The sequence below is a fragment of the Dendrobates tinctorius genome, unplaced genomic scaffold (genome assembly GCF_039654945.1).
Source record: "Dendrobates tinctorius isolate UK_male_01 unplaced genomic scaffold, ASM3965494v1 ptg000136l, whole genome shotgun sequence".
NCBI lineage: Eukaryota > Metazoa > Chordata > Amphibia > Anura > Dendrobatidae > Dendrobates > Dendrobates tinctorius.
The window spans coordinates 3,409,410-3,432,500 of record NW_027361804.1 but is presented as its reverse complement, the minus strand read 5'-3'; the positions used below and the strand labels follow the sequence as shown (position 1 = coordinate 3,432,500).

Sequence of the window (23,091 nt, the reverse complement as noted above, 5' to 3'; positions counted from 1 at the left end):
GCAAACACAGGCTCTGATCTGCGGTAAGATTATTTCTGTTGGTCAGAGTTGCATGAGCCACTAGCTGTGACAGGCAGTACAAATCTTACCTCTGGTCACACGCGTCGGCTGATGAGAAAGTAATACTCCCATCAGCCTATGCCTGCTGTCACTGAAAGCAGCGAGAACAGGCACTGCTAATGGCCATATTAATCAGCCAGCGCCTGTGCTGTAAATAAATAATAAAAAATTACATGGGGTCTCTTCCATTTTTGATAACCAGCACAGGCAAAACTGACATCTGTGGGCTGCAACCCTCATCTGTCAGCTTTGGCTGGCTATCAAAAATAGATGGGTCCCCACACTGATTTTTTTAAATTATTGAAATAAATAATTTAAAGAGGGCGTGGGGTTTCCCCCATTTTTGACAAGCAGCAAAGCTAAACCAGACAGCTGGGGGCTGATATTCTTAGGCTGGGAAAGGGGCATGGATATTGCCATCACCCCAGCCTAAGCATAGCGGCCTGCAGCCTCCCTAGAAAAGGCACAGTTATTAGATGTGGCAATTCTTGAACTTTGCCTGGTTCCTCCCACTTGCCCTGCTGCGGTGGCAAGTGGGGTAATATTTGTGGAGTTGATGTGAGCTGTTTTATGGCCGCTGACGTAAAAGGCCATAGGTTTCTTGATAACCAGCCATGATAAAGCTGGCAGCTGAGGGCTGTAGCCCACAGCTGTCAGTTTTGCCTGCACTGGTTATCAAGAATAGAAGAGACCTCACGTCATTTTTATTTTTTTATAGCACAGGCGCCATCTGACAAATACTCCCATCAGTGGCGCCTGCATTCGCTGTTATCAGCAACAACAGGCGTAAGCTGATGGCAATAGTACTCTATCATCAGCCAATGCCTGTGACCGACGGTAAACCTTTTACCCCCGGTCACAGCTGCTTGCTCATACTGTCATCTGACAGCATGGGAACCTCAGTTCTCTGACCAGTGGTAATAATCTTACCACCAATCAGAGCTGCCAGTGTTTTACATGCTGTCATGCAGAAGACAGTGTGGGAAACATCTGATGTGATGTGCTGAACAGGAATACTAGGAAGTCCGTGTTCGGGGTATGTGCTTGAACACTAGGTAATTGGTATAGATCCTGAACTTTACTGTTCAGGTTCTCCATTCTGTAGTTGAGAATTTTATTTATGGAACACGGCAGACACAGCGTCCTGGGTTCCAGAACTCCACTCTGAGGTCACACTATACTGGAAATAACCCTTAATCCTCGTGGTCAGTCAGATGCCACCTATATAGACTCTATAGCCAGTAGACTGAATTTGTGTTCTGTTATTCCAAAGCTAAAGGACGCCCTGACATTTAGGTTAGTTACTTTGTTTGCAGATATATCAGTGTACTCTAACAGGTATATCTCCCACCATGACCGGCCACCTCAGGTATCTGTCATGTGTGATATCTTACTGACGTCATCACTCAGGAGTTTCTTGTAACCTGTCGTCATTCTCCCCATAGGAAGCTACTTTGCCCGAGACGCCTCGTACTCCCATTACTACTCCACACCGACATTTAGCGGGACCCGGGCGATGTTCGTTGCTCGCGTGCTGGTGGGAGACTACGTAATGGGAAACCCCCAAATGAAGCGCCCACCACTGAGACCCGGCAGCAGCTCGCAGTACTATGACTCCTGTGTGGACAACGTCATCAGCCCCTCCATCTTTGTGGTGTTCGAGAAGCATCAGATCTACCCGGAATATCTCCTGGAATATGAAGAAGAGAAGAAAAATTATTAAAATGCTAAATGTACAACTGGTGATGACATTACATCTATCACAGTCCACGCCAGACGAGGTAGAGGGGTTGTAGACAGTGCCAATGGGGCCCTTCAGCTTGAGGCCAGTGGGCATCGGGTGGCCGTTTTTACCTTGCACATCACTAGTCCTTCGACTAGATGGAAAGTTGTTGTTTTTTTTATGTTCTTGAATTTTTTTTCCTTTATGGTGTTTACCGATCCGGTTGCTTGTTTTTTACATTTTGATAGATCGGACTCTTCTGAACACGGCGATATCACATATGTGTATTTTTTAAACCAATTTTAATATCTTTATTTTCAGTTTGGGAAATTTTCATATTTTGTAAAACTTTTTCTTGTACTTTTCACTGTTATTGCTAGCTCCCTTAGGGGACTTGTAAATGCGATTCTCCGGTCACTTGTGCTATATACAGTGATGCCACGACATCGCTGCATACAGCAAAAAATCACAGACTCCTTCAAAGTCCAGCCACAGGCAGGGTGACAAGCACATGGATCATCAGGTGACCCTGGCTGTCATGAAAAACCATCGGTGACCTTGAGCACGTCATAGGCGCGCCAATGGGCAGAGAGAATCACATTCCCCCCATGCCGGCTCGTATTAATTGCCGCTGTCACATAGTTACCATTAATACATGAATAAAGCAATAGAACAACAGCAGTAGTGCAAAAATGTATCACAAGAATCACCACCAGTACATCAATACTTCACCGGAACTACAATCAGTAAATGAAAAAAAGCTACAGAATCCCCATCAGCACATGGATGCATTACCAGAACCACATCAATACACGAATATAGCACCGTAATAACCATTAGTACATGAATACATCACCAGAAGCACCATCAGTAGATGAATACATCACCAGAAGCACCATCAGTAGATCAATACATCACCAGAAGCACCATCAGTAGATGAATACATCACCAGAAGCACTATCAGTAGATGAATACAGCACCATGACCACCATTAGTACATGAATACATCACCAGAAGCACCATCAGTAGATGAATACAGCACCATGACCACCATTAGTACATGAATACATCACCAGAAGCACCATCAGTAGATGAATACAGCACCATGACCACCATTAGTACATGAATACATCACCAGAAGCACCATCAGTAGATGAATACAGCACCATGACCACCATTAGTACATGAATACATCACCAGAAGCACCATCAGTAGATGAATACAGCACCATGACCACCATTAGTACATGAATACATCACCAGAAGCACCATCAGTAGATGAATACAGCACCATGACCACCATTAGTACATGAATACAGCACTGAGGCGAACGGCCATGGCACTTCATTGCATACCCATAAACACGGCCAACAAAAGAGAGAGACCTGCCAGGCTGAACCCTACCAATGTCTTGTTTCTCCTTCGTCTCATTGGGGGACACAGGTACTGTGGGTGTATGCTACTGCCACCTGGAGGCTGACACTAAGTGAATAAAAAAAGGTTATCTCCTCCTCCGCCGCATACACCCTCGCCCCGATTGCGGGCGGAAACCAGTTTTATGCTTAGTGTCTTTTGGAGGCACACACGTCTGCTCCAGACTTTTTCTTTTTTTCTTTTTTTTCTTTCCTCTTTAACTCTTTTTTTCTATGAAGATGAGACAGGGGCGACGGACCCTATTGAAAGGGTCTGATCTCCCCAAACCATCAACGGGCAAGCACGTGTTGAGTATAGCCTCCACGTACCCTCTCCCGCACCGTGGGACATATCTGGGCCCTTTTCCCCAGACTTTTTTTTTTTTTTCCTCTATGAAGATAAGACAGGGGCAACGAACCCTATTGAAAGGGTTCGATTTCCCCAAACCATCAACCGGCGAGCACGTGCGAGTATCCCTCCACGTATCCTCTCCCGCGACATGGGACATGATGCCGGACTTAGCCCAGTCCACCCCTGGTATTGAAACCATGGGTTGTACAGAAGCACAAGACTAGTCTGTGCGGCTCCCACTGCTCCACCAACGCTAGACGGCGGTGCTGCAAGGCGGCGGACGGTCCCTCTCCTCATCCCTGGAAGGAAGACGGAGCTAGGGTGCCTGCACCATCCTGGATATCACCCCCCTTCCCTCTACCTGATCGGCGTGGGATGGTCTGGGAGGGCCCTGCGGCAGCGTCCAGAGGGCTGGAGCCCTTAGCGTCATGCGAGGTGCAAAGGCAGGATGTGCAGCACTGAAGGGCAGGCTCTTCCCCCCTCCTCCAGAGGTGGGCCTGATGCCGGGTCCCAACGCCGGCTGCGCCCTTGGTAAGCGGGGGCCTACCTGCCCGCCGCCACCCCTTGGCGGGCGGACACTAAAGAAATCCAGCCCGTGGCTTCGGCTGGTGTTAGGCCGTGGGCAGAAGTCCCGCCCTCCCGTCGCGACGTCATTTCCGGCGGCCCGCCCTCCGTGACCTGGGCGGACGCTGAGTAAATTGAGCCCCCGGCTTCACTCCAGGGTAGGCCGCAACCGGGACAGGACGCGTCGGCCTACCCACAGCCAAAGTACGCGCAGCGCAGAAAGGAGCAGCACGCGGCAAGAACACGTGGGGGACACAGGACAGGGGTAAGTGCAACCCCGACCCTAGAAGCCACGCGACGTATAATCAGGGAGTGCCCTCTTCCCCCCCTCACCCTCCAGCAGGACAGTATTAAAGCCTGGCAGACAGTATGGCCGGGAAAGGGAAGATGCACATGTTCCTATACGCTGCATGCATCTCCTGTCGGGCCATGTTTCCGCGGGCGCAGAGCAACAATTATGCAAAGCCTGCGACTCCGAATGCGCCCAGAAGCCCTCCCCTGTGACCAAGCCCAGTGGTCCAGATCCTCCGGAATGGGCCCTATCACTATCACAGTCTATGGCATCGCTCACAAAGGCGATCGAGTCCCTTCACGCCCCAGTTAGGGGCAAAGATAGTGGCTCGCCTGTCTGGGAGGGGTCATCCACCTCACACGAGCTTTCGGCCTGCAGGGGCCGCTCTCACTCCAGGCAGGCGCAAAGGAAAAGGACCCATACGGCGTCTCCTGGCCCATCCGGTGCCTCGGCATCCGTGAGTTCGGCGTCTCGCTCTCCTTCACCAACAGTCGAGAGCGGGCAGAGTTCAGATTATGACGCAGACGAACCCCTGGACTTAGATACCCCAGGGTGTCGCTGTCAATCATTGACAGATGTCATTGAAGCTGTCAATCAGACTTTGGGGATTGAGGATGACGTCACCCTGGCCTCAGGTCATAAGGTATCCTTTAAGCGGGCTAAGCGATCGCATAGAGTATTTTGCACTCAGTTCGAGGACCTAGTGCAGCGTCACAGGGAACGGCCGGATAGGCGTTTCTTGGGCCAGAAAACGCTCGAAGCAAGATATCCGTTTGCGCCGGAGCTCTGTAAGAAATGGTCGGAATCCCCAGTGGTGGATCCACCAGTGTCATGCTTGGCCTCTAAAACCCTGTTGTCCGTACCTAGTGGTTCTTCCATTAAGGACCCCACTGATCGGCTCATAGAGAGCTTGGCTCGCTCTGTATATGAAGCATCAGGATCAGCACTGTCTCCCTCATTCGCGGCAACATGGGTAGCCAAGGCCATGATGTCATGGTCAGAATCGTTGAACAAGGCCCTGCAGGATAGGGACCTGCCTACGGAGGTATCAGAGATCGCGAGTCAGATCGCTATGGCTGGTGATTACCTAATCAATGCTTCCTTGGATGCAGCCAATTGCGCGGCACTTGCGGCCGCAAACGCAATTTCCATTAGGAGGGCCCTATGGTTAAGGATGTGGCGGGCCAATTCAACTTCCAAGAAGTCCTTGACTTCCCTGCCTTATCAAGGTGGCCGCCTATTCGGGGAAAAGTTAGACCAGCTCATCTCCGATGCTACAGGGGGAAAAAGCAGTTTCCTCCCGCAACAAAGGGTCAAACCACTGTTATTCGGTCGTCCATGACAGCACCACCTGAGAGAGGGGATCCACCCCTTAGGAACAGGAAACCTACAGATACAAAAGGGTGGCACCTCTCCCACGCATCAGTTGGTTTCCTGTTCCTAGAGGACAGGACTCTCTACAGATCGTCCGTCATGGAGTCGTCGTTGAGTACCCAGGCCGGCTGACCGACCCAGGTAGCGAGGGGGTCTCCTACCTCGGTCAGTGCGGGGTCCCTGGAAGCGCCACGGTGGGGCCGGGTAGGTCACCACGGCAGTGGACGGAGCAGGTGGAGCAGGGGTCCGGTGGATGCCGTCTCCAAAAAACGCCAGCACCTGGTACGTATGCCCCGGCTGCGCTTCCCCAGGCCCGGTCCTCCCGGTCAGTGCTGGCCCCTGGCGGGCTCATGGCGGCGTGCGCAGTGGGGCAGTGGGGCATTCCAGCCAGGAGGCGCTGCGCGGCTCCTTCACGCACGCTCCCGCAGGGCTCTGATGAGCGGCGGAAGTGACGCGGCGGAAGGGGCGGAGCGATAGCGCCGATACTGGAAGTCGGGTGCCGGCCTCCAGCGCGCGCCGCGGGTGCATGCCCGTCCGGGGGTCGCGCGGCGACCCGGGTAAGGCGAGGGGGCCGGAGCATGGGGGAGGGAGTGCGGAAAGCCGGGTGGGTGGTGCTATGGCAGGATACCTGCTGACCCGGACACCAGGAGGCCATATAAGGCAGATGGGGATGCCGCTGGGGTGCTTCTGAAGGCCCCAGCAATGGATTCAACGGAATCCCCCTTGGACCGGCAGGACGAGGCGCAGGAGCGCCCGCAAAAACAGGCCACGACAAAACCGCTTGCGAGTGGCCAGCAGAAAAAACAGAGACGAACTAGCGACCAGAGCCGCGAAAGTTCCTCCAGAAAGGACCCCCCTGCCTCCCTCCGTGATCCGGTACCTGCTTCATCTGCATGGGTAAGAGATCTCCGTGAATGTACCCTGATGCAGTGTTCCCTTATGTTTTTTTTCAGGGGAAGAAGGCTACGGGAAAACAGAAGCACAGGGAATGTGCCCTCTGTAGTTCCCCCCTACCAGATGGCCACCCTAAAAAACTATGCCAACCATGCATTCGGCAAACGGTAGGGGTTATTAAAGACAGGGAGTCCAGGGGTAGATTGTCAGGCCCTTATACTCTCCCCCGTTTATGCAGGTAGCGGAAGAGACACCTGACTTCACTTCGAACCTGAGAGAGATGATCAGGGCAGAAATGAAAGTCTTACCTCAAAGAGAACCTTCTAGGAGAAGAGAGGCTAGTGGTTCAGGCTCGGAGACCTCAGTCGCCCCTAGGAAAGGTGACAATTCCTCGGACTCCTCGGCCTCCTCGTCGTCTTCCTCAGATGAAGACTCTAGCCGGTTCTGCTTCCCCTTAGACCAGATGGACAGATTAGTGAAAGCAATACGGTCCACCATGGGGGTTGCGGACAAAAAATGGGAACTCTCAGCACAGGACATAATGTTCGGGGGTCTAGACCCCAAAAAACGCAGAGCCTTTCCATTAAACGATAAGGTTCAAAACCTAATTGACAGAGAATGGAAGAGACCGGAAAAAAGGGGCTCCATGCCACCAGCCTTTAAGCGGAGATACCCCTTTGATAACCCGGTAGTAAACAGATGGGATAAAGCCCCGAAACTAGACGCAGCAGTAGCCAAAGCATCTAAAAAATCTGCCATACCATTTGACGATATGGCCTCCTTGAAAGATCCGCTAGATAAAAAAGCGGATTCTTTTCTTAAAGGGACATGGGAGATGTCAGCAGGCGCGTTAAGACCAGCGGTAGCTGCCACCTGTACAGCCAGATCGATGATGGTCTGGCTAGATCAGCTGGATTCCCAGCTAAAAGACGGAGCCTCAAGATCATCTATTCGGAAAAGTTTGCCGATCATTCAGAATGCCGCGGCATTTTTAGCCGATGCGTCTGCAGACTCTGCAAGAATGGCGGCTAAAGCCGCGGGTCTATCTAATGCAGCGCGAAGAGCGCTCTGGTTAAAATGTTGGCCAGGAGATATTCAAGCCCGGTCCCATCTCTGTTCCATTCCCTGCGAGGGGGAGTACCTATTCGGCCCTGTCTTGGACGAATTGTTGGAGAAAGCTGGAGATGACAAAAAGAAATTTCCCAGTCTCCCGAACCCCTCGTACAGACGTCCTTTTACCAGGAAAGGTTTTTTCCGGAGAAGGCCGTCCAGAGATCAGGGCAGATGGGAGGAGAAAAAAAGGAAAGGTACAGGATTCATGTTTGGAGGGGGGCGCCAGGAAGGTCCAGCTCGAGATACGAAAAAGCCGCCCCAATGACTAGTTACCCCGGTAGGAGGGAGACTAGCTGCCTTCTACCCATCCTGGTCTCTGATCTCTAATAGCAGCTGGATATTGGGGATAATAGCCGTGGGACTACGACTAGAGTTTTCTAGGGTTCCCCTTGATCAATTTAAAATCACCCCACTCAGGTCGTCTGCTTCAGAGCAAGCTGCCCTGGAGGCCGAGGTTCATGACCTGTGCGCCAAAAAAGTCCTGATAGAGGTTCCAGAGACAGAATGGGGGAAGGGATTCTACTCCCCTCTGTTCCTGGTCCGCAAACCAGACAGCTCCTTTAGGACAATAATAAACCTTAAGGCCCTCAACAAGTTTTTGGTCATACGTCCTTTTAAAATGGATAAAATTAAATCTGCAATAAAATTGCTGTTCCAAAACTGCTTTATGGTGGTGTTAGATCTGAAAGACGCATACTACCATATACCCATCCATGCAGGCCATCAGCGGTTTCTCAGAGTGGCGGTTCAGTTGGATGGGTCAATTCGACATTTCCAATATGCGGCCCTCCCTTTTGGAGTGGCTGTCGCTCCCCGAGTATTTACTAAAGTAATAGCGGAGGTCATGGCCCATCTACGTGAATCGAACATTCTGGTGATCCCCTACCTGGACGATTTTCTTATTGTAGGCAAAACGGCGAATCATTGTTCACAACAGCTACAAAAGGCAATGTCCGCCCTAGAACGGTTAGGATGGTTGCTGAACGTCAAAAAGTCTCGGTTGCAACCAATAAAAGTCCAACAATTCTTGGGCCTAACCCTGGATTCTGAAAAACAGGAATGCCGTCTGCCCCCGGAGAAGCTTGTTCGCCTCCGTTATCAGATCCTGAACGCCTCCAATAACCCCACCATGTCCCTCAGGAAAGCCATGTCCCTTCTAGGCTCTCTTTCGGCCTGTATCCCGGCTGTCCAGTGGGCCCAGTTTCATGCAAGGAAACTACAGAGCGAGGTCTTATTACATCAAAAGGTCCTTGGGGGTTACTTGGAGGGTCAGCTAACCTTGTCCCGTAACACAAGGGAGTCCCTAGAGTGGTGGTTAGACAAGGATAACTTGTCTAAAGGGGTGCCCTGGGAGTATAACGTAACCCGCATAGTCACCACGGATGCTAGTCCTTACGGTTGGGGAGCTCATATGGGTGAAATATTAGTCCAGGACCAATGGCAACATGATCAGTTAGGAATGTCATCTAACCTAAAAGAATTGACAGCGGTAGAACAGGCGGCTAAAAAGCTCCTTGTGTATCTACAGGGCCATCACGTGCGGGTGTTCTCCGACAATCAGGTCGCCGTGGCATATATCAATCACCAAGGCGGGACCCGTTCCAGACCCCTGATGATTGTAGCAGAGCGGTTGTTCCATCTAGCAGAACAATACTTTCTATCTTTAACAGCGTTGCATATAAAAGGAAAAGACAACATCACGGCAGACTTTTTAAGCCGCAATCAGCTAAAGCAGGGGGAATGGTCCCTAAACTCCTCCATATTCAATCTGATTGTTCAAAAGTGGGGATATCCAGAGGTAGACCTCTTCGCCACCAGAGACAACAGACAATTGAAACAATTCTGCTCCCTAAATCCCAGAGAAAATCCTCTGGCGGTAGATGCCTTCCTGATAAAGTGGGACTTCAGACTAGCCTACGCCTTCCCTCCCCTATCTCTTCTACCCCTGGTGATGAGGAAAATCAGGAAAGACAGAGCAAGGGTTATAGTCATCGCTCCGTTTTGGCCCAGGAGAGCATGGTTCTCATGCCTCAGGACCATGTCGGTGTCCGATCCTTGGGTTCTGCCGGACATCCCGGATCTCCTGTCCCAGGGCCCAGTCTTCCATCCTCAGGTAGCTGGCCTTCATCTGACGGCGTGGAGTTTGAACGGTCATTATTAGAAGAGAAGGGCTTCTCCGCAGACCTAGTTAACACCCTACTTAAGAGTAGGAAAATCATTACCACAAAAATTTATGTCAGAATTTGGAAGAAATTCCTTCAAAACTCAGGAGTAGTCGCTGGGGATTCAGCGCCTATAATGCAGATATTAGAGTTCCTACAAAAAGGTCTGGACATGGGGCTCTCTACCAGTACCCTTAAAGTACAAGTGTCAGCCTTGGGGGCTCTGTTTAGCTGTAACATCGCTGGTAATTATTGGATAAGCAGGTTCATTAAGGCGGCAGGTAGATCCAGGCCAATAATGAAGGATAGGTTCATGCCGTGGGACTTAAACCTAGTCCTCACTGCTATGACAGAGACCCCATTCAAACCTATCTCGTCGGCTTCCCTAAAAAACCTGTCCCTCAAGGTAGCCTTCCTGGTAGCTCTAACATCAGCCCGCAGAATAAGCGATATCCAGGCTTTATCTAGGTGTCCTCCTTATTTACAGTTCAAAGAGGATAGGGTAATACTTAGACCTGACCCAGCGTACTTGCCGAAGGTAGTGTCTAGTTTCCATAGGACACAGGAAATAGTTCTTCCATCCTTCCTCCCTAATCCAACTAACGAGAAGGAAAAGAAACTACACACCCTGGATGTCAGGAGAGGCCTCATAGAATATCTGACAGTCACCGATCCCTGGAAGAAAGATAATGCCCTATTTATCTCTCATCAAGGCCCCAGGAAAGGTTGTAGAGCATCAAAAAATACACTAGCTAGGTGGGTTAGAGAGGCGATTTCAATAGCATACACCTCAAAGGGCAGGTCGCCACCCGGGAAGCTGAGGGCGCATTCCACCAGAGCCATGGCAACCTCATGGGCCGAAAGATCAGAAGTCTCCATTGACCAGATTTGTAAGGCGGCTACTTGGTCCTCTCCGAGCACCTTTTATAGTCATTATAGGCTAGACCTGGGTGCTTCCACAGACCTCTCTTTTGGTATAAGGGTGCTGCAGGCTGTAGTCCCTCCCTAAAGCTGATATTACTCTCTGTAAATCTCTCAGGTGGTGCTGTCATGGACGACCGAATAAAGTCTTAGTTACTCACCGGTTAACGGTATTTTTCGGAGTCCATGACAGCACCCGTATATTCCCTCCCTTATAGTTGATTGGGGTGTGCACGTCTATTTCTTGTATATGCTCACTGGTGGTAAAAGTTTATAATTGTAAAGAATACTGTACATAAATCATGCATTAACCTTGGAAGTCCTCTTGTGCTCTGTAATCCAACTGATGCGTGGGAGAGGTGCCACCCTTTTGTATCTGTAGGTTTCCTGTTCCTAAGGGGTGGATCCCCTCTCTCAGGTGGTGCTGTCATGGACTCCGAAAAATACCGTTAACCGGTGAGTAACTAAGACTTTTCGCCAGCCTCAGGCACAGTTTCGGGCATTTCGCAACCCCGGGTGGACGGCAGCGGCCAGTTCCGCCGCTCCAGCTCGCTCCAACCAGGATAGGGATCGACAGGTCTCATATAGAGCCAACCCGTTGGGCAGAATGCGTGCTCGCCAGCCCAGGTCGAGGGGAACTAGGTCCCAGAGAGCCTCAGCTAAATGACCCGGAGCACTTTTTAGCTGACATCAGCAGAGTAGGCGGTCGCCTGCTCCGGTTTCGCCACGTCTGGGTCACGGTAGCACACAACTCATGGATGACGGAACTGATGTCCTCGGGGTACAAGATAGAGTTTGTCAGGTATCCCCCAAAACGATTCTTTCCCAGCTTCCCAAAGTCGAGGCCCGCGCAAAGGCGTTGCTAGGAGCTGTCGAGTCACTCCAGCACAACGGTGTCTGTTGTGAGTTCATTTTCCCCTTCATTACGGAGGCCCGAGGAACTCCCTCTTCTGGTAAAGAAAGGTAGTGAGCCTGATTGTCAAACACCTGAGGCTGATGATTATGACTGGCTGAGTGGAGTTACGGACTGGATATAATGCTGCCGACGCCCTTCTGCCCTGCGGGTGATTTCTCTGTGGGATCCTTGGAGACCAGTCTGAATTCCTGCTCCTCCAAAGCTAAGTTTGCTGCTCGGCCTTTTGCTTTTGTGCTTTGTCTTTGTTTTTGCTTTGTTTTTCTGGATTTCTGCCATTCCCTGCTGGGGTGTGCTGAATTCATTTAGCTCTGTCTTCTGAAAATACCTGAGTGCTGATTCAGTTTTTGAAGCCTAGCTGCTTCAGGGCCTTTTTCATATCAGCTGGTTGGCTTATGTCTTTGATAGGGTTTTGGCAGATTGCAGACAGCAGCCTTCCTGTCCTTTCCTATCTAGGTAGTTTTGGGGCCCCGTCTTTGCTCAGTCTATCTTTCTGTCTGTGTTAGTATTTTCATCTTGCTTCACCGTCATTATATGTGGGGGGCTGCCTATTGCTTTGGGGTCTGCTCTGGGGCAGTTTAGATTTCCCCTTTCTTTCTTTAGGCCTATGTATTTCTCCGGCTGTGATCGAGGGGTCTAGGGCATCGTATGAACCCCCCACGGCTACTGCTAGTTGTGTTGATAGGTTCAGGGGTCTGCAATCTGATAGTTGCCAACTTCTCTGGTTTTCTGGACTTAGCTTGTATCTCTGCTTTTGCCTCCTACGGTGACTCATTCATAACAGAATCACCTGCCATACCGCAGATCCTAGGGTACTCAATAGCAGGAAAGAATTGTAAAAAAAAAAAAAAAGTGTATATTTTTTCCTCTATATCTCTGAGGCCGTAGGGGGAATTTTTTTTTCTCTCAATGGAGATAAAGCAATTGTCTGATCGTGTGGAACAGCTCGCTGCGGAAGTGCGGGGAATTTCCGCCTACCTTGCTCATTCACATGCTGCTGAACCAAAGATTCCTACACCTGATGTATTTTTTGTGGATCGGTCTAAATTTTTGAATTTCAAAAATAATTGTAAATTATTTTTTGCCTTGAAGCCTAAGGCTGGTTTCACATTTGCGTTAAAACAACGCTGCGCCCTGCGTTGTTAAGCCCCGCCCCGAGCCGGCTCCCTGCCCGCCCCATCCGGGATCACCGCCTACTTTCGCATTGGCACGCATGCGATCGGCGCACCCTATCTTTAGCATAGGGTGCGCAGATCATGCGCTGCCAGTGTGAAAGTAGCATGCTGCGCACTTTTGACGGTGCGCCGTGCGCGCCGAAATGCAACATGCTGCCCAGGATTGGGCGTTTTCTTTGAAACCAGATGATCCTATTCTGACTAATGTGAATGCATTCTTTCAAGCTTTGGGGTTGTTGTATGACGAACCTAATGCCATTGATCAGGCTGAAAAGACCCTGCTGGCATTGAGCCAGGGTCGTGATTCTGCAGAATTGTACTGTCAAAAATTCCGAAAGTGGGCAGTACTTACTACCTGGAATGATAATGCCTTGGCTGCTCTCTTTCGGAAGGGGTTGTCAGAAGCCGTAAAAGATACTATGGTGGGATTTCCTGTTCCCTCTGGTCTTGACGATTCTATGTCATTAGCCATTCAGGTTGATCGGCGTTTGCGCGAACGCAAAGCTGCACGAGAGGTGTTGCCACCTGTTGAACAAATGTCTGAACCTATGCAATGTGATAGAGTTTTTTCCAGAGAGCAGAGTGTTGGAGTGTGGAAAGGAGTTCCCAACTTACCTAGTTGGTGGGACACTACACCTTAGGAGAAGGTGCAGTACCTCTGTGGCGACTGAGCCTCAGGGGCGCCACATATACACTGCACAGTGTTAAATATTAATAATCCGTTAATTTCTTATAAGACCCAGTTCTGTAGAATGCTTTAGCTTACATGACATAGGCTATTTTTAAGCTTGGCTCATGGTAGAAAGACAGCTCCATATATGTAGAGACCACGTGCTTTAGGAGACGTATATAATTCATGGCTAACTGTAGAGGTCGCTCCTCTTCTTCCCTCACCATCATGAGAGACAGACGCAAGATGACATGACATAACAGCTGGTATATTACTTGACGGCGATGTGAGAAGCCGAACTGAGACACAGCAGCCATTTGCTATTCAGGATCTCGGAGAGAAGAAGAATACATGTTGCTTTTGCCATTTGGGATCTCAGAGCATGAGCTAATGGACAATTTCTCTTTCACCTATTTTTATTCACCTGTTTTTCTGTAATAACCTTTCTTTGATGGAAGAAACCAAATAAACCACTATATTTTTATCTGGTAACTAGTCCTGAGTATTTTACAGGATATGCATTATTTTACATTGGAGAGCCAGCCAGATCTGAATTTTTGTACTTTTTTGCGGATTTCCCTCAACTTGCACACACGGGGGATTGGACTTTGCTAACGTCAAATCATATGTGCAAGTTATCGGGAATTCCACTACTTACAAGAATCACATAGAACCTAGAAGTAAGAAGTACCAGATAGATTGAGAAGTACTACAAGTGCCAAAAGTACCAGACCTAAGCCAGACGTGTGAAGACAGGAACCCAGCGTTGTCCATCAAAGGAGCTGAGACATTTCAAGGTAAGATAAAATGGATGTCATTAATTGTCTTGCTAAGCAGAGTAAATTGAAATTTAAGTCTGTAGACAATTCTAATTCAGAAGTTTTATGGTTAAGTTTATATGCCGAGTGTGAACTCGAGAATCAGAGGTTAGATTCTAAGTTTTTCAATAGAGAAAGAGAGAGATTAAAAAATATTCTACAGATGGTAGATATATTTCATAGATCTGTGTCAGAGAAATCTAAAAATGATTGTGTAGAGGATAATGATATTCCCGAGATTCACTGTAATGTGGAGAAACAGTTACAAGTAGTAGCAGTCATTGAAGGTGACCTTGCAGACGTGGAACAAGATGGAGAAGTAGGAGGAGACTTCAGAACTGACGTAGAGGACGTACAAGGGAAAGACGTACCACTAAAAATAGAAGACTCACAGGCCCAAATCCGAAGTAGCGTGAGGAAGAATTTGATAAAAATATGCCAAATAATTCCTGCTTATGACAACAAAATAGATGTTTATAGAAACTCTGAGATCTTTGAAAGTTGTACTGATAACTTTGATTTATCTAACGAGGAGAAGAATCAGTTGTTCAAAATGTGGATCCCTGTAAATTTTGCTAGGAGATTGTCTTTAAAGTTATCTGGTGAGACACATGAGAATTTAACTGATAAGGACAGATTAAAAATTCTCATTTTTTGTTCATCAAATGAAAATCATCCAGATATTGATATTCTTCAAAAATTAAGGATTGGTCGGAAGGAATGTATTTTTACGTTCATGTCCATATATGAACGTTTGTACAAAATGCTGAGTGAGAATGTCAAAACACCGTCCCTCATAAGGAGTTTTGTAAGCAAATTTTGGTTTCTAAACCCTGCATCTCGTGTTATTGCATCACAAAAAGATTCTTTGTTTGAATGTGCGCAATTTCTTGATTTTGCCAGGAAACACGAGAATCGTGAAAGGAAAGTAAATTGTGCTAATTTTGGAAAGACAGGCAGAGTAAAATCTTATCAGAAGCCTGTATTAGCAAAACCTTCTAAAATGAGTTTTCCCCAAATATATGAAGTACAAAGGAGATCACATGTTTGTTATAAGCCATATGGAATGATGCAAAAGAACACCGAAAAGACACAAATTGAATTAAGAAAAATGATGAGTTCTGATTTTCTTTCTGTAACAAAGATGGCCGAATTTAACAGACAGAAACAGGTGGTGAGTGACATCATGGCCTGTAAACTGAATACTCTGCTCCAAGAATCTATCAGCTTTAAAATGGCAAGAACCTTTCAGGATATTTTTTGCAGAGAAATAAGTATGGGTGTAGGAATTGGCTAGAAAAAGTAATATATATTGTGTAACAGTGTTATACAATTAGTGAGTTATAGAGTATAATCCTGTAGTTTTATGGTTTGTGGATATATACATAGTCATACAGTATATATATAGAGTGTTTGTAGAAGTAGAAATAGTAGAACTGTATTTTTTAATGAAAATTAAAATCTACATCAGTAATAATATTTAGAATATGAATATGATATTAACCTTATTTTTTATGTTTCCTTAGAATTTTCATTTCAAAGCAGGACTTAATCGAGAAAAATTCTCTTCCAAGGATTTATGCCTTTATTTACACAGGATGTTGCAATAATTGCATGATTTTATATATCTAACCCTTAAAAGGAAATAACCAATTGCTTTTTAAAATGTTCTGGGTGTGTGCTTTTTTACTGCATGGTTTGAATGACTACCACAGCAGGGGAATTTGAACCTTGTTCTAATAATACAAGTATACCAGTATACTATGTCCCTGTTCCTTAGGAAAAGAATTTTAAAGGGGGTCTCAACTTTTGCAAAGCAATGGAATTTTTTTTCCAGGCCTAAATGTCAAGTATAGCTATACATATATTTATGTCATGTGTATTTGGGGAATATTCAAAGAAATATTAAGAGACTAAATTGAAATAGTTTACAATGCATTGATAATTAGGATAATTTGGGTTAAAATACGTGTATTCATCACACTTTCATATGTGAGGTATTTGGTTTAAACTTAATATGTGACTCTGAGTGACAGTGACTGAGTGTATGAGCAGCTGCTGAGCGAGTAATGTGATACGTTTGTGAGACCTCAGGATCCTGAATGCATGAGAGAAAAAAAAAAAAAACCCCAAAGCTTTTATCTTTAGGAAATTATTAGAATATTAAGATACATAATGAAATATTATCTATACAAACATATATTTCTATATTTCTATAGTAATTATTATTTCTTGATTTAGTTAATTGTGGATAAGTGCAATCGCACAACAAAATAGAAAATAGTTTAGGAAGAAAATCTATTCTTTCCTTATCAGCTTTAGCTCTTTTAAACAGGCACCAGCACAGAGCCTGGTATTCACCAGCTGCATCTGGGAATAGTGGACCTTCCTTCTCTGTCCAAGTGTGTTAATCTTAAACTACATTTAAATTAATTTTTCCAAAGGATAATTTTATGATATTCAAATTAATTTTGATGGTTACACATCTTCAGACAAATAATGGTATAAGCAAGTATAAATTCACATAATTTATACATTAATTATTTTTAATTTTGGTTTTGATAAATGAATTATTTCATGAAACAATATTTTTTGGTATTAAGGGGGAAATATGTTTTTTATCCTGACTACATAATCACATTTGATTAATACCTCTTCTTCACACATTTTAATAGGAAAAAAAATATTAATAAGGTACAATGGTATAAGTATTGGGTATAATAACAAGTATTATAAAGAGTCATTTCTTTACACTAAGAGGAATTACATGCAAAGTTGCATAATTTGAATATTTTGGTAACACAAGTTTATGACAATTATGAAATAATCCAGATCATGGAAATATTAAGGGTATATGTTACTGAAGACATAACTACACTGCATCAACATAAAGGCCTTATTCTTATTTTTATTTTTATTCTTATTTTACATTATTTTTAATTCTTTCACCAATATTTAGTAAAGTAATATCTACTGAGAATATTGCTTCATTAAATATAGCAATTATATGGTTCTATTACTAAGAAAATGTTTCACTTCTGAGTTATATGCAACAATTCTTTTATTCATTCATTCGCTCACTCATATATTCTTATTTTGGTTCATGGCTATACATTCCTACATATTATTAGTATAATAAATATATTCCTTATTAATAAAGATGAAAACACTGGTTACATAAAACACAGTGACACCTATGGGTTGAAAAAGGTAATTACACCTATGACATAAAAAAATGTTCTATCACATAAAAAAAAATGGATAATAATGTATTATCATTTATTATTGGTTTATTATTTCAAATATTGAAATCCATATACAGTACAAATTCTGATAATAATTATATGGATATTACTGATTGCTATGGTACGCTGTGATATTATGGGATAGGGAAATTACCAGATTTGGTATAGAATAGGGAATGAAGACTTCAAGCAAGATACTGAAATTATGTTAATAAAGACTTTTCACATTTCTAAACTTCATTGATTTTTATCAGTTGCAAGAAGAAGAATGCCGCGATCCAGAAGTCCCAGAAGGTAACAAAGCTATGATTACTGAGTAACTATGTTAATTACAAGTGCAGTATCCACCACTGACAGTCACAAGTGCAGTATCCACCACTGACAGTCACAAGTGCAGTATCCACCACCGACAGTCACAATTAAAGTGTCTAACCTGACAACCAGAGGACGATGATCCTATGATGCTGAGATGAACGGTGTTATCACGTTCTTATCAAGTTCCAGAGGTTTTCAATCACCTGAAAAGCTTCGATGTAAGGCTGGTGAACAATGAAGGTAATTATCAGGAAGCTACAACCCTGACATATGTCCTGTGCATTAGGACAAGGACTGGTTATGGTGCTATGTTTAGCAAGGAAGAGTCATTTTAACCCTTGCTTTGCTGACCAAAGACGTCACACCTGTTCAAAGACCAGTGCCGATGGAGGATTCCAGAATATCCAAGGCGAGCCAATGTAAGCCCAGGTTTTTAAAGATGACACTGCACAGATATTAAAGCTGCATTTCATCTATAGACTTTGTTTCTTATCAACATTTGAATTTATGGACTTTGATTTGATACACCACACAATTCCTACAACATCTATATGCTATAAGAAAACTGTATTTTTAAAAGAACCAAGAAGAAGACAGAAGACATCAAAATGAAGACCAGATGACATCAGATGATGATGACTGGACCTGAGATGCTTCAATTTAGACTTAGGGAAGTATAATTATACATATTTTATATGAATATTGTTCACGGCTTACCATAACATGAATTCACATCAATTATGTCATTGAGTACTTATAACGGTAATCTGATATTATTATTATTATTATTATTATTATTATTATTATTGATATTAAATTATTTTGTCAAAGAAGAAGAAAAGAAGAAAGAAGATCTTGTTATATTTGAGGGTTCCAATTAATGTCTGTCTCCCTCAAAAGGGGGAATTGTTAAATATTAATAATCCGTTAATTTCTTATAAGACCCAGTTCTGTAGAATGCTTTAGCTTACATGACATAGGCTATTTTTAAGCTTGGCTCATGGTAGAAAGACAGCTCCATATATGTAGAGACCACGTGCTTTAGGAGACGTATATAATTCATGGCTAACTGTAGAGGTCGCTCCTCTTCTTCCCTCACCATCATGAGAAACAGAAGCAAGATGACATAACTCAACAGCTGGTATATTACTTGACGGCGATGTGAGAAGCCGAACTGAGACACAGCAGCCATTTGCTATTCAGGATCTCGGAGAGAAGAAGAATACATGTTGCTTTTGCCATTTGGGATCTCAGAGCATGATCTAATGGACAATTTCTCTTTCACCTATTTTTATTCACCTGTTTTTCTGTAATAACCTTTCTTTGATGGAAGAAACCAAATAAACCACTATATTTTTATCTGGTAACTAGTCCTGAGTATTTTACAGGATATGCATTATTTTACACACAGTACCACTCCTCCTGTATATATACACTGCACAGTACCACTCCTCCTGTCCTGTATATATATACTGCACAGTACCACTCCTCCTGTATATATACACCGCACAGTACCACTCCTCCTGTATATATACACTGCACAGTACCACTCCTCCTGTATATATACACTGCACAGTACCACTCCTCCTGTCCTGTATATATACACTGCACAGTACCACTCCTCCTGTATATATACACTGCACAGTACCACTCCTCCTGTCCTGTATATATACTGCACAGTACCACTCCTCCTGTATATATACACCGCACAGTACCACTCCTCCTGTGTATATACACTGCACAGCACCACTCCTCCTGTATATATACACTGCACAGTCCCACTCCTCCTGTATATATACACCACAGTACCGCTCCTCCTGTATATATACACTGTACAGTACCACTCCTCCTGTATATATACACTGCACAGTACCACTCCTCCTGTGTATATACACTGCACAGTACCACTCCTCCTGTATATATACACTGCACAGTACCACTCCTCCTGTATATATACACTGCACAGTACCACTCCTCCTGTATATATACACTGCACAGTACCACTCCTCCTGTATATACACACTGCACAGTACCACTCCTCCTGTATATATACACTGCACAGTACCCCTCCTCCTGTATATGTACACTGCACAGTACCACTCCTCCTGTATATATACACTGCACAGTACCACTCCTCCTGTATATATACACTGCACAGTACCACTCCTCCTGTATATATACACTGCACAGTACCACTCCTCCTGTATATATACACTGCACAGTACCACTCCTCCTGTATATATACACTGCACAGTACCACTCCTCCTGTATATATACACTGTACAGTACCACTCCTCCTGTATATATATACTGCACAGTACCGCTCCTCCTGTATATATACACTGCACAGTACCACTCCTCCTGTATATATACACTGCACAGTACCACTCCTCCTGTATATATACACTGCACAGTACCACTCCTCCTGTATATACACACTGCACAGTACCACTCCTCCTGTATATATACACTGCACAGTACCGCTCCTCCTGTATATATACACTGCACAGTACCACTCCTCCTGTATATATACACTGCACAGTACCACTCCTCCTGTATATATACACTGCACAGTACCACTCCTCCTGTATATACACACTGCACAGTACCACTCCTCCTGTATATACACTGCACAGTACCACTCCTCCTGTATATACACTGCACAGTACCACTCCTCCTGTATATATACACTGCACAGTGCCACTCCTCCTGTATTATACAATGTTTCTGTGGTTTCTGTTTCGTTTTCCTGTCTCCTCCTCTATCTAGAATTCCAGCAGTGATCACACTCAGGCTCCTGTACATTAAACATATAGGACATTTCTGGACCATGTCAGATCCCACAGTCACTGCCTCCCTGATGAAGCTTCTATGTTCACATGGGGGTTGGCTCAACAAGGACTGGATCAATGTATTCATGAAACTTCCCACCAAGCAGATTGAGCAAATCCTAAATGATGAACCCCAGAAGTTCCCGGTGATTGGGGATCTTGTCCTGGCCCAGAGTCCAGTGAGAATCTGCTCCAAATATCTGAAGAAAGAACAGGAGCAGAAGTGCGACAAGCTGCACCTGTGTAAGGAATATCTGCAAGGAAAGTGCAAAAGGTGAGTAACCAGGGAGTAATGTACAGGACAGGAGGTGAGTAACCGGGGAGTAATGTACAGGACGGGAGGTGGTGACCGGGGAGTAATGTACAGGACAGGAGGTGAGTAACCGGGGAGTAATGTACAGGACAGGAGGTGGTGACCGGGGAGTAATGTACAGGACAGGAGGTGAGTAACCGGGGAGTAATGTACAGGACAGGAGGTGGTGACCGGGGAGTAATGTACAGGACGGGAGGTGGTGACCGGGGAGTAATGTACAGGACGGGAGGTGGTGACCGGGGAGTAATGTACAGGACGGGAGGTGGTGACCGGGGAGTAATGTACAGGACGGGAGGTGGTGACCGGGGAGTAATGTACAGGACGGGAGGTGGTGACCAGGGAGTAATGTACAGGACAGGAGGTGGTGACCGGGGAGTAATGTACAGGACGGGAGGTGGTGACCGGGGAGTAATGTACAGGACGGGAGGTGGTGACCGGGGAGTAATGTACAGGATGGGAGGTGGTGACCGGGGAGTAATGTACAGGACGGGAGGTGGTGACCGGGGAGTAATGTACAGGACAGGAGGTGGTGACCGGGGAGTAATGTACAGGACAGGAGGTGGTGACCGGGGAGTAATGTACAGGACAGGAGGTGGTGACCGGGGAGTAATGTACAGGACGGGAGGTGGTGACCGGGGAGTAATGTACAGGACAGGAGGTGGGTGACCGGGGAGTAATGTACAGGACAGGAGGTGAGTAACCGGGGAGTAATGTACAGGACGGGAGGTGGTGACCGGGGAGTAATGTACAGGACGGGAGGTGGTGACCGGGGAGTAATGTACAGGACAGGAGGTGGTGACCGGGGAGTAATGTACAGGACGGGAGGTGGTGACCGGGGAGTAATGTACGGGACAGGAGGTGAGTAACCGGGGAGTAATGTACAGGACGGGAGGTGGTGACCGGGCAGTAATGTACGGGACAGGAGGTGGTGACCGGGGAGTAATGTACAGGACGGGAGGTGGTGACCGGGGAGTAATGTACGGGACAGGAGGTGAGTAACCGGGGAGTAATGTACAGGACGGGAGGTGGTGACCGGGGAGTAATGTACAGGACAGGAGGTGGGTGACCGGGGAGTAATGTACAGGACGGGAGGTGGGTGACCGGGGAGTAATGTACAGGACAGGAGGTGGTGACCGGGGAGTAATGTACAGGACAGGAGGTGGGTGACCGGGGAGTAATGTACAGGACAGGAGGTGGTGACCGGGGAGTAATGTACAGGACAGGAGGTGGTGACCAGGGAGTAAGGTACAGGACAGGAGGAGGGTGACCGGGGAGTAATGTACAGGACGGGAGGTGGTGACCCGGGAGTAATGTACAGGACGGGAGGTGGTGACCGGGGAGTAATGTACAGGACGGGAGGTGGGTGACCGGGGAGTAATGTACAGGACGGGAGGTGGTGACCGGGGAGTAATGTACAGGACGGGAGGTGGTGACCGGGGAGTAATGTACAGGACGGGAGGTGGGTGACCGGGGAGTAATGTACAGGACGGGAGGTGGTGACCGGGGAGTAATGTACAGGACAGGAGGTGGTGACCGGGGAGTAATGTACAGGACGGGAGGTGGGTGACCGGGGAGTAATGTACAGGACGGGAGGTGGTGACCGGGGAGTAATGTACAGGACAGGAGGTGGGTGACCGGGGAGTAATGTACAGGACGGGAGGTGGTGACCGGGGAGTAATGTACAGGACAAGAGGTGGTGACCGGGGAGTAATGTACAGGACAAGAGGTGGTGACCGGGGAGTAATGTACAGGACAGGAGGTGGTGACCGGGGAGTAATGTACAGGACAGGAGGTGGTGACCGGGGAGTAATGTACAGGACAAGAGGTGGTGACCGGGGAGTAATGTACAGGACGGGAGGTGGGTGACCGGGGAGTAATGTACAGGACGGGAGGTGGTGACCGGGGAGTAATGTACAGGACGGGAGGTGGTGACCGGGGAGTAATG

General features: G+C 46.5%; 1 protein-coding gene across 1 annotated transcript in view; it reads left to right on the top strand.

Annotated features, from left to right (window-relative positions):
• The window catches only part of LOC141048575 (uncharacterized), a 126,327-nt gene that overhangs the window by 43,238 nt on the left and 59,998 nt on the right, over positions 1–23,091 (top strand). Inside the window, exons 15-16 of the mRNA XM_073544292.1 lie at positions 1,506–1,609; positions 20,695–21,107. Coding sequence (XP_073400393.1) covers positions 1,506–1,609; positions 20,695–21,107 — 517 coding nt within the window. The remainder of the gene's footprint in view (positions 1–1,505; positions 1,610–20,694; positions 21,108–23,091) is intronic.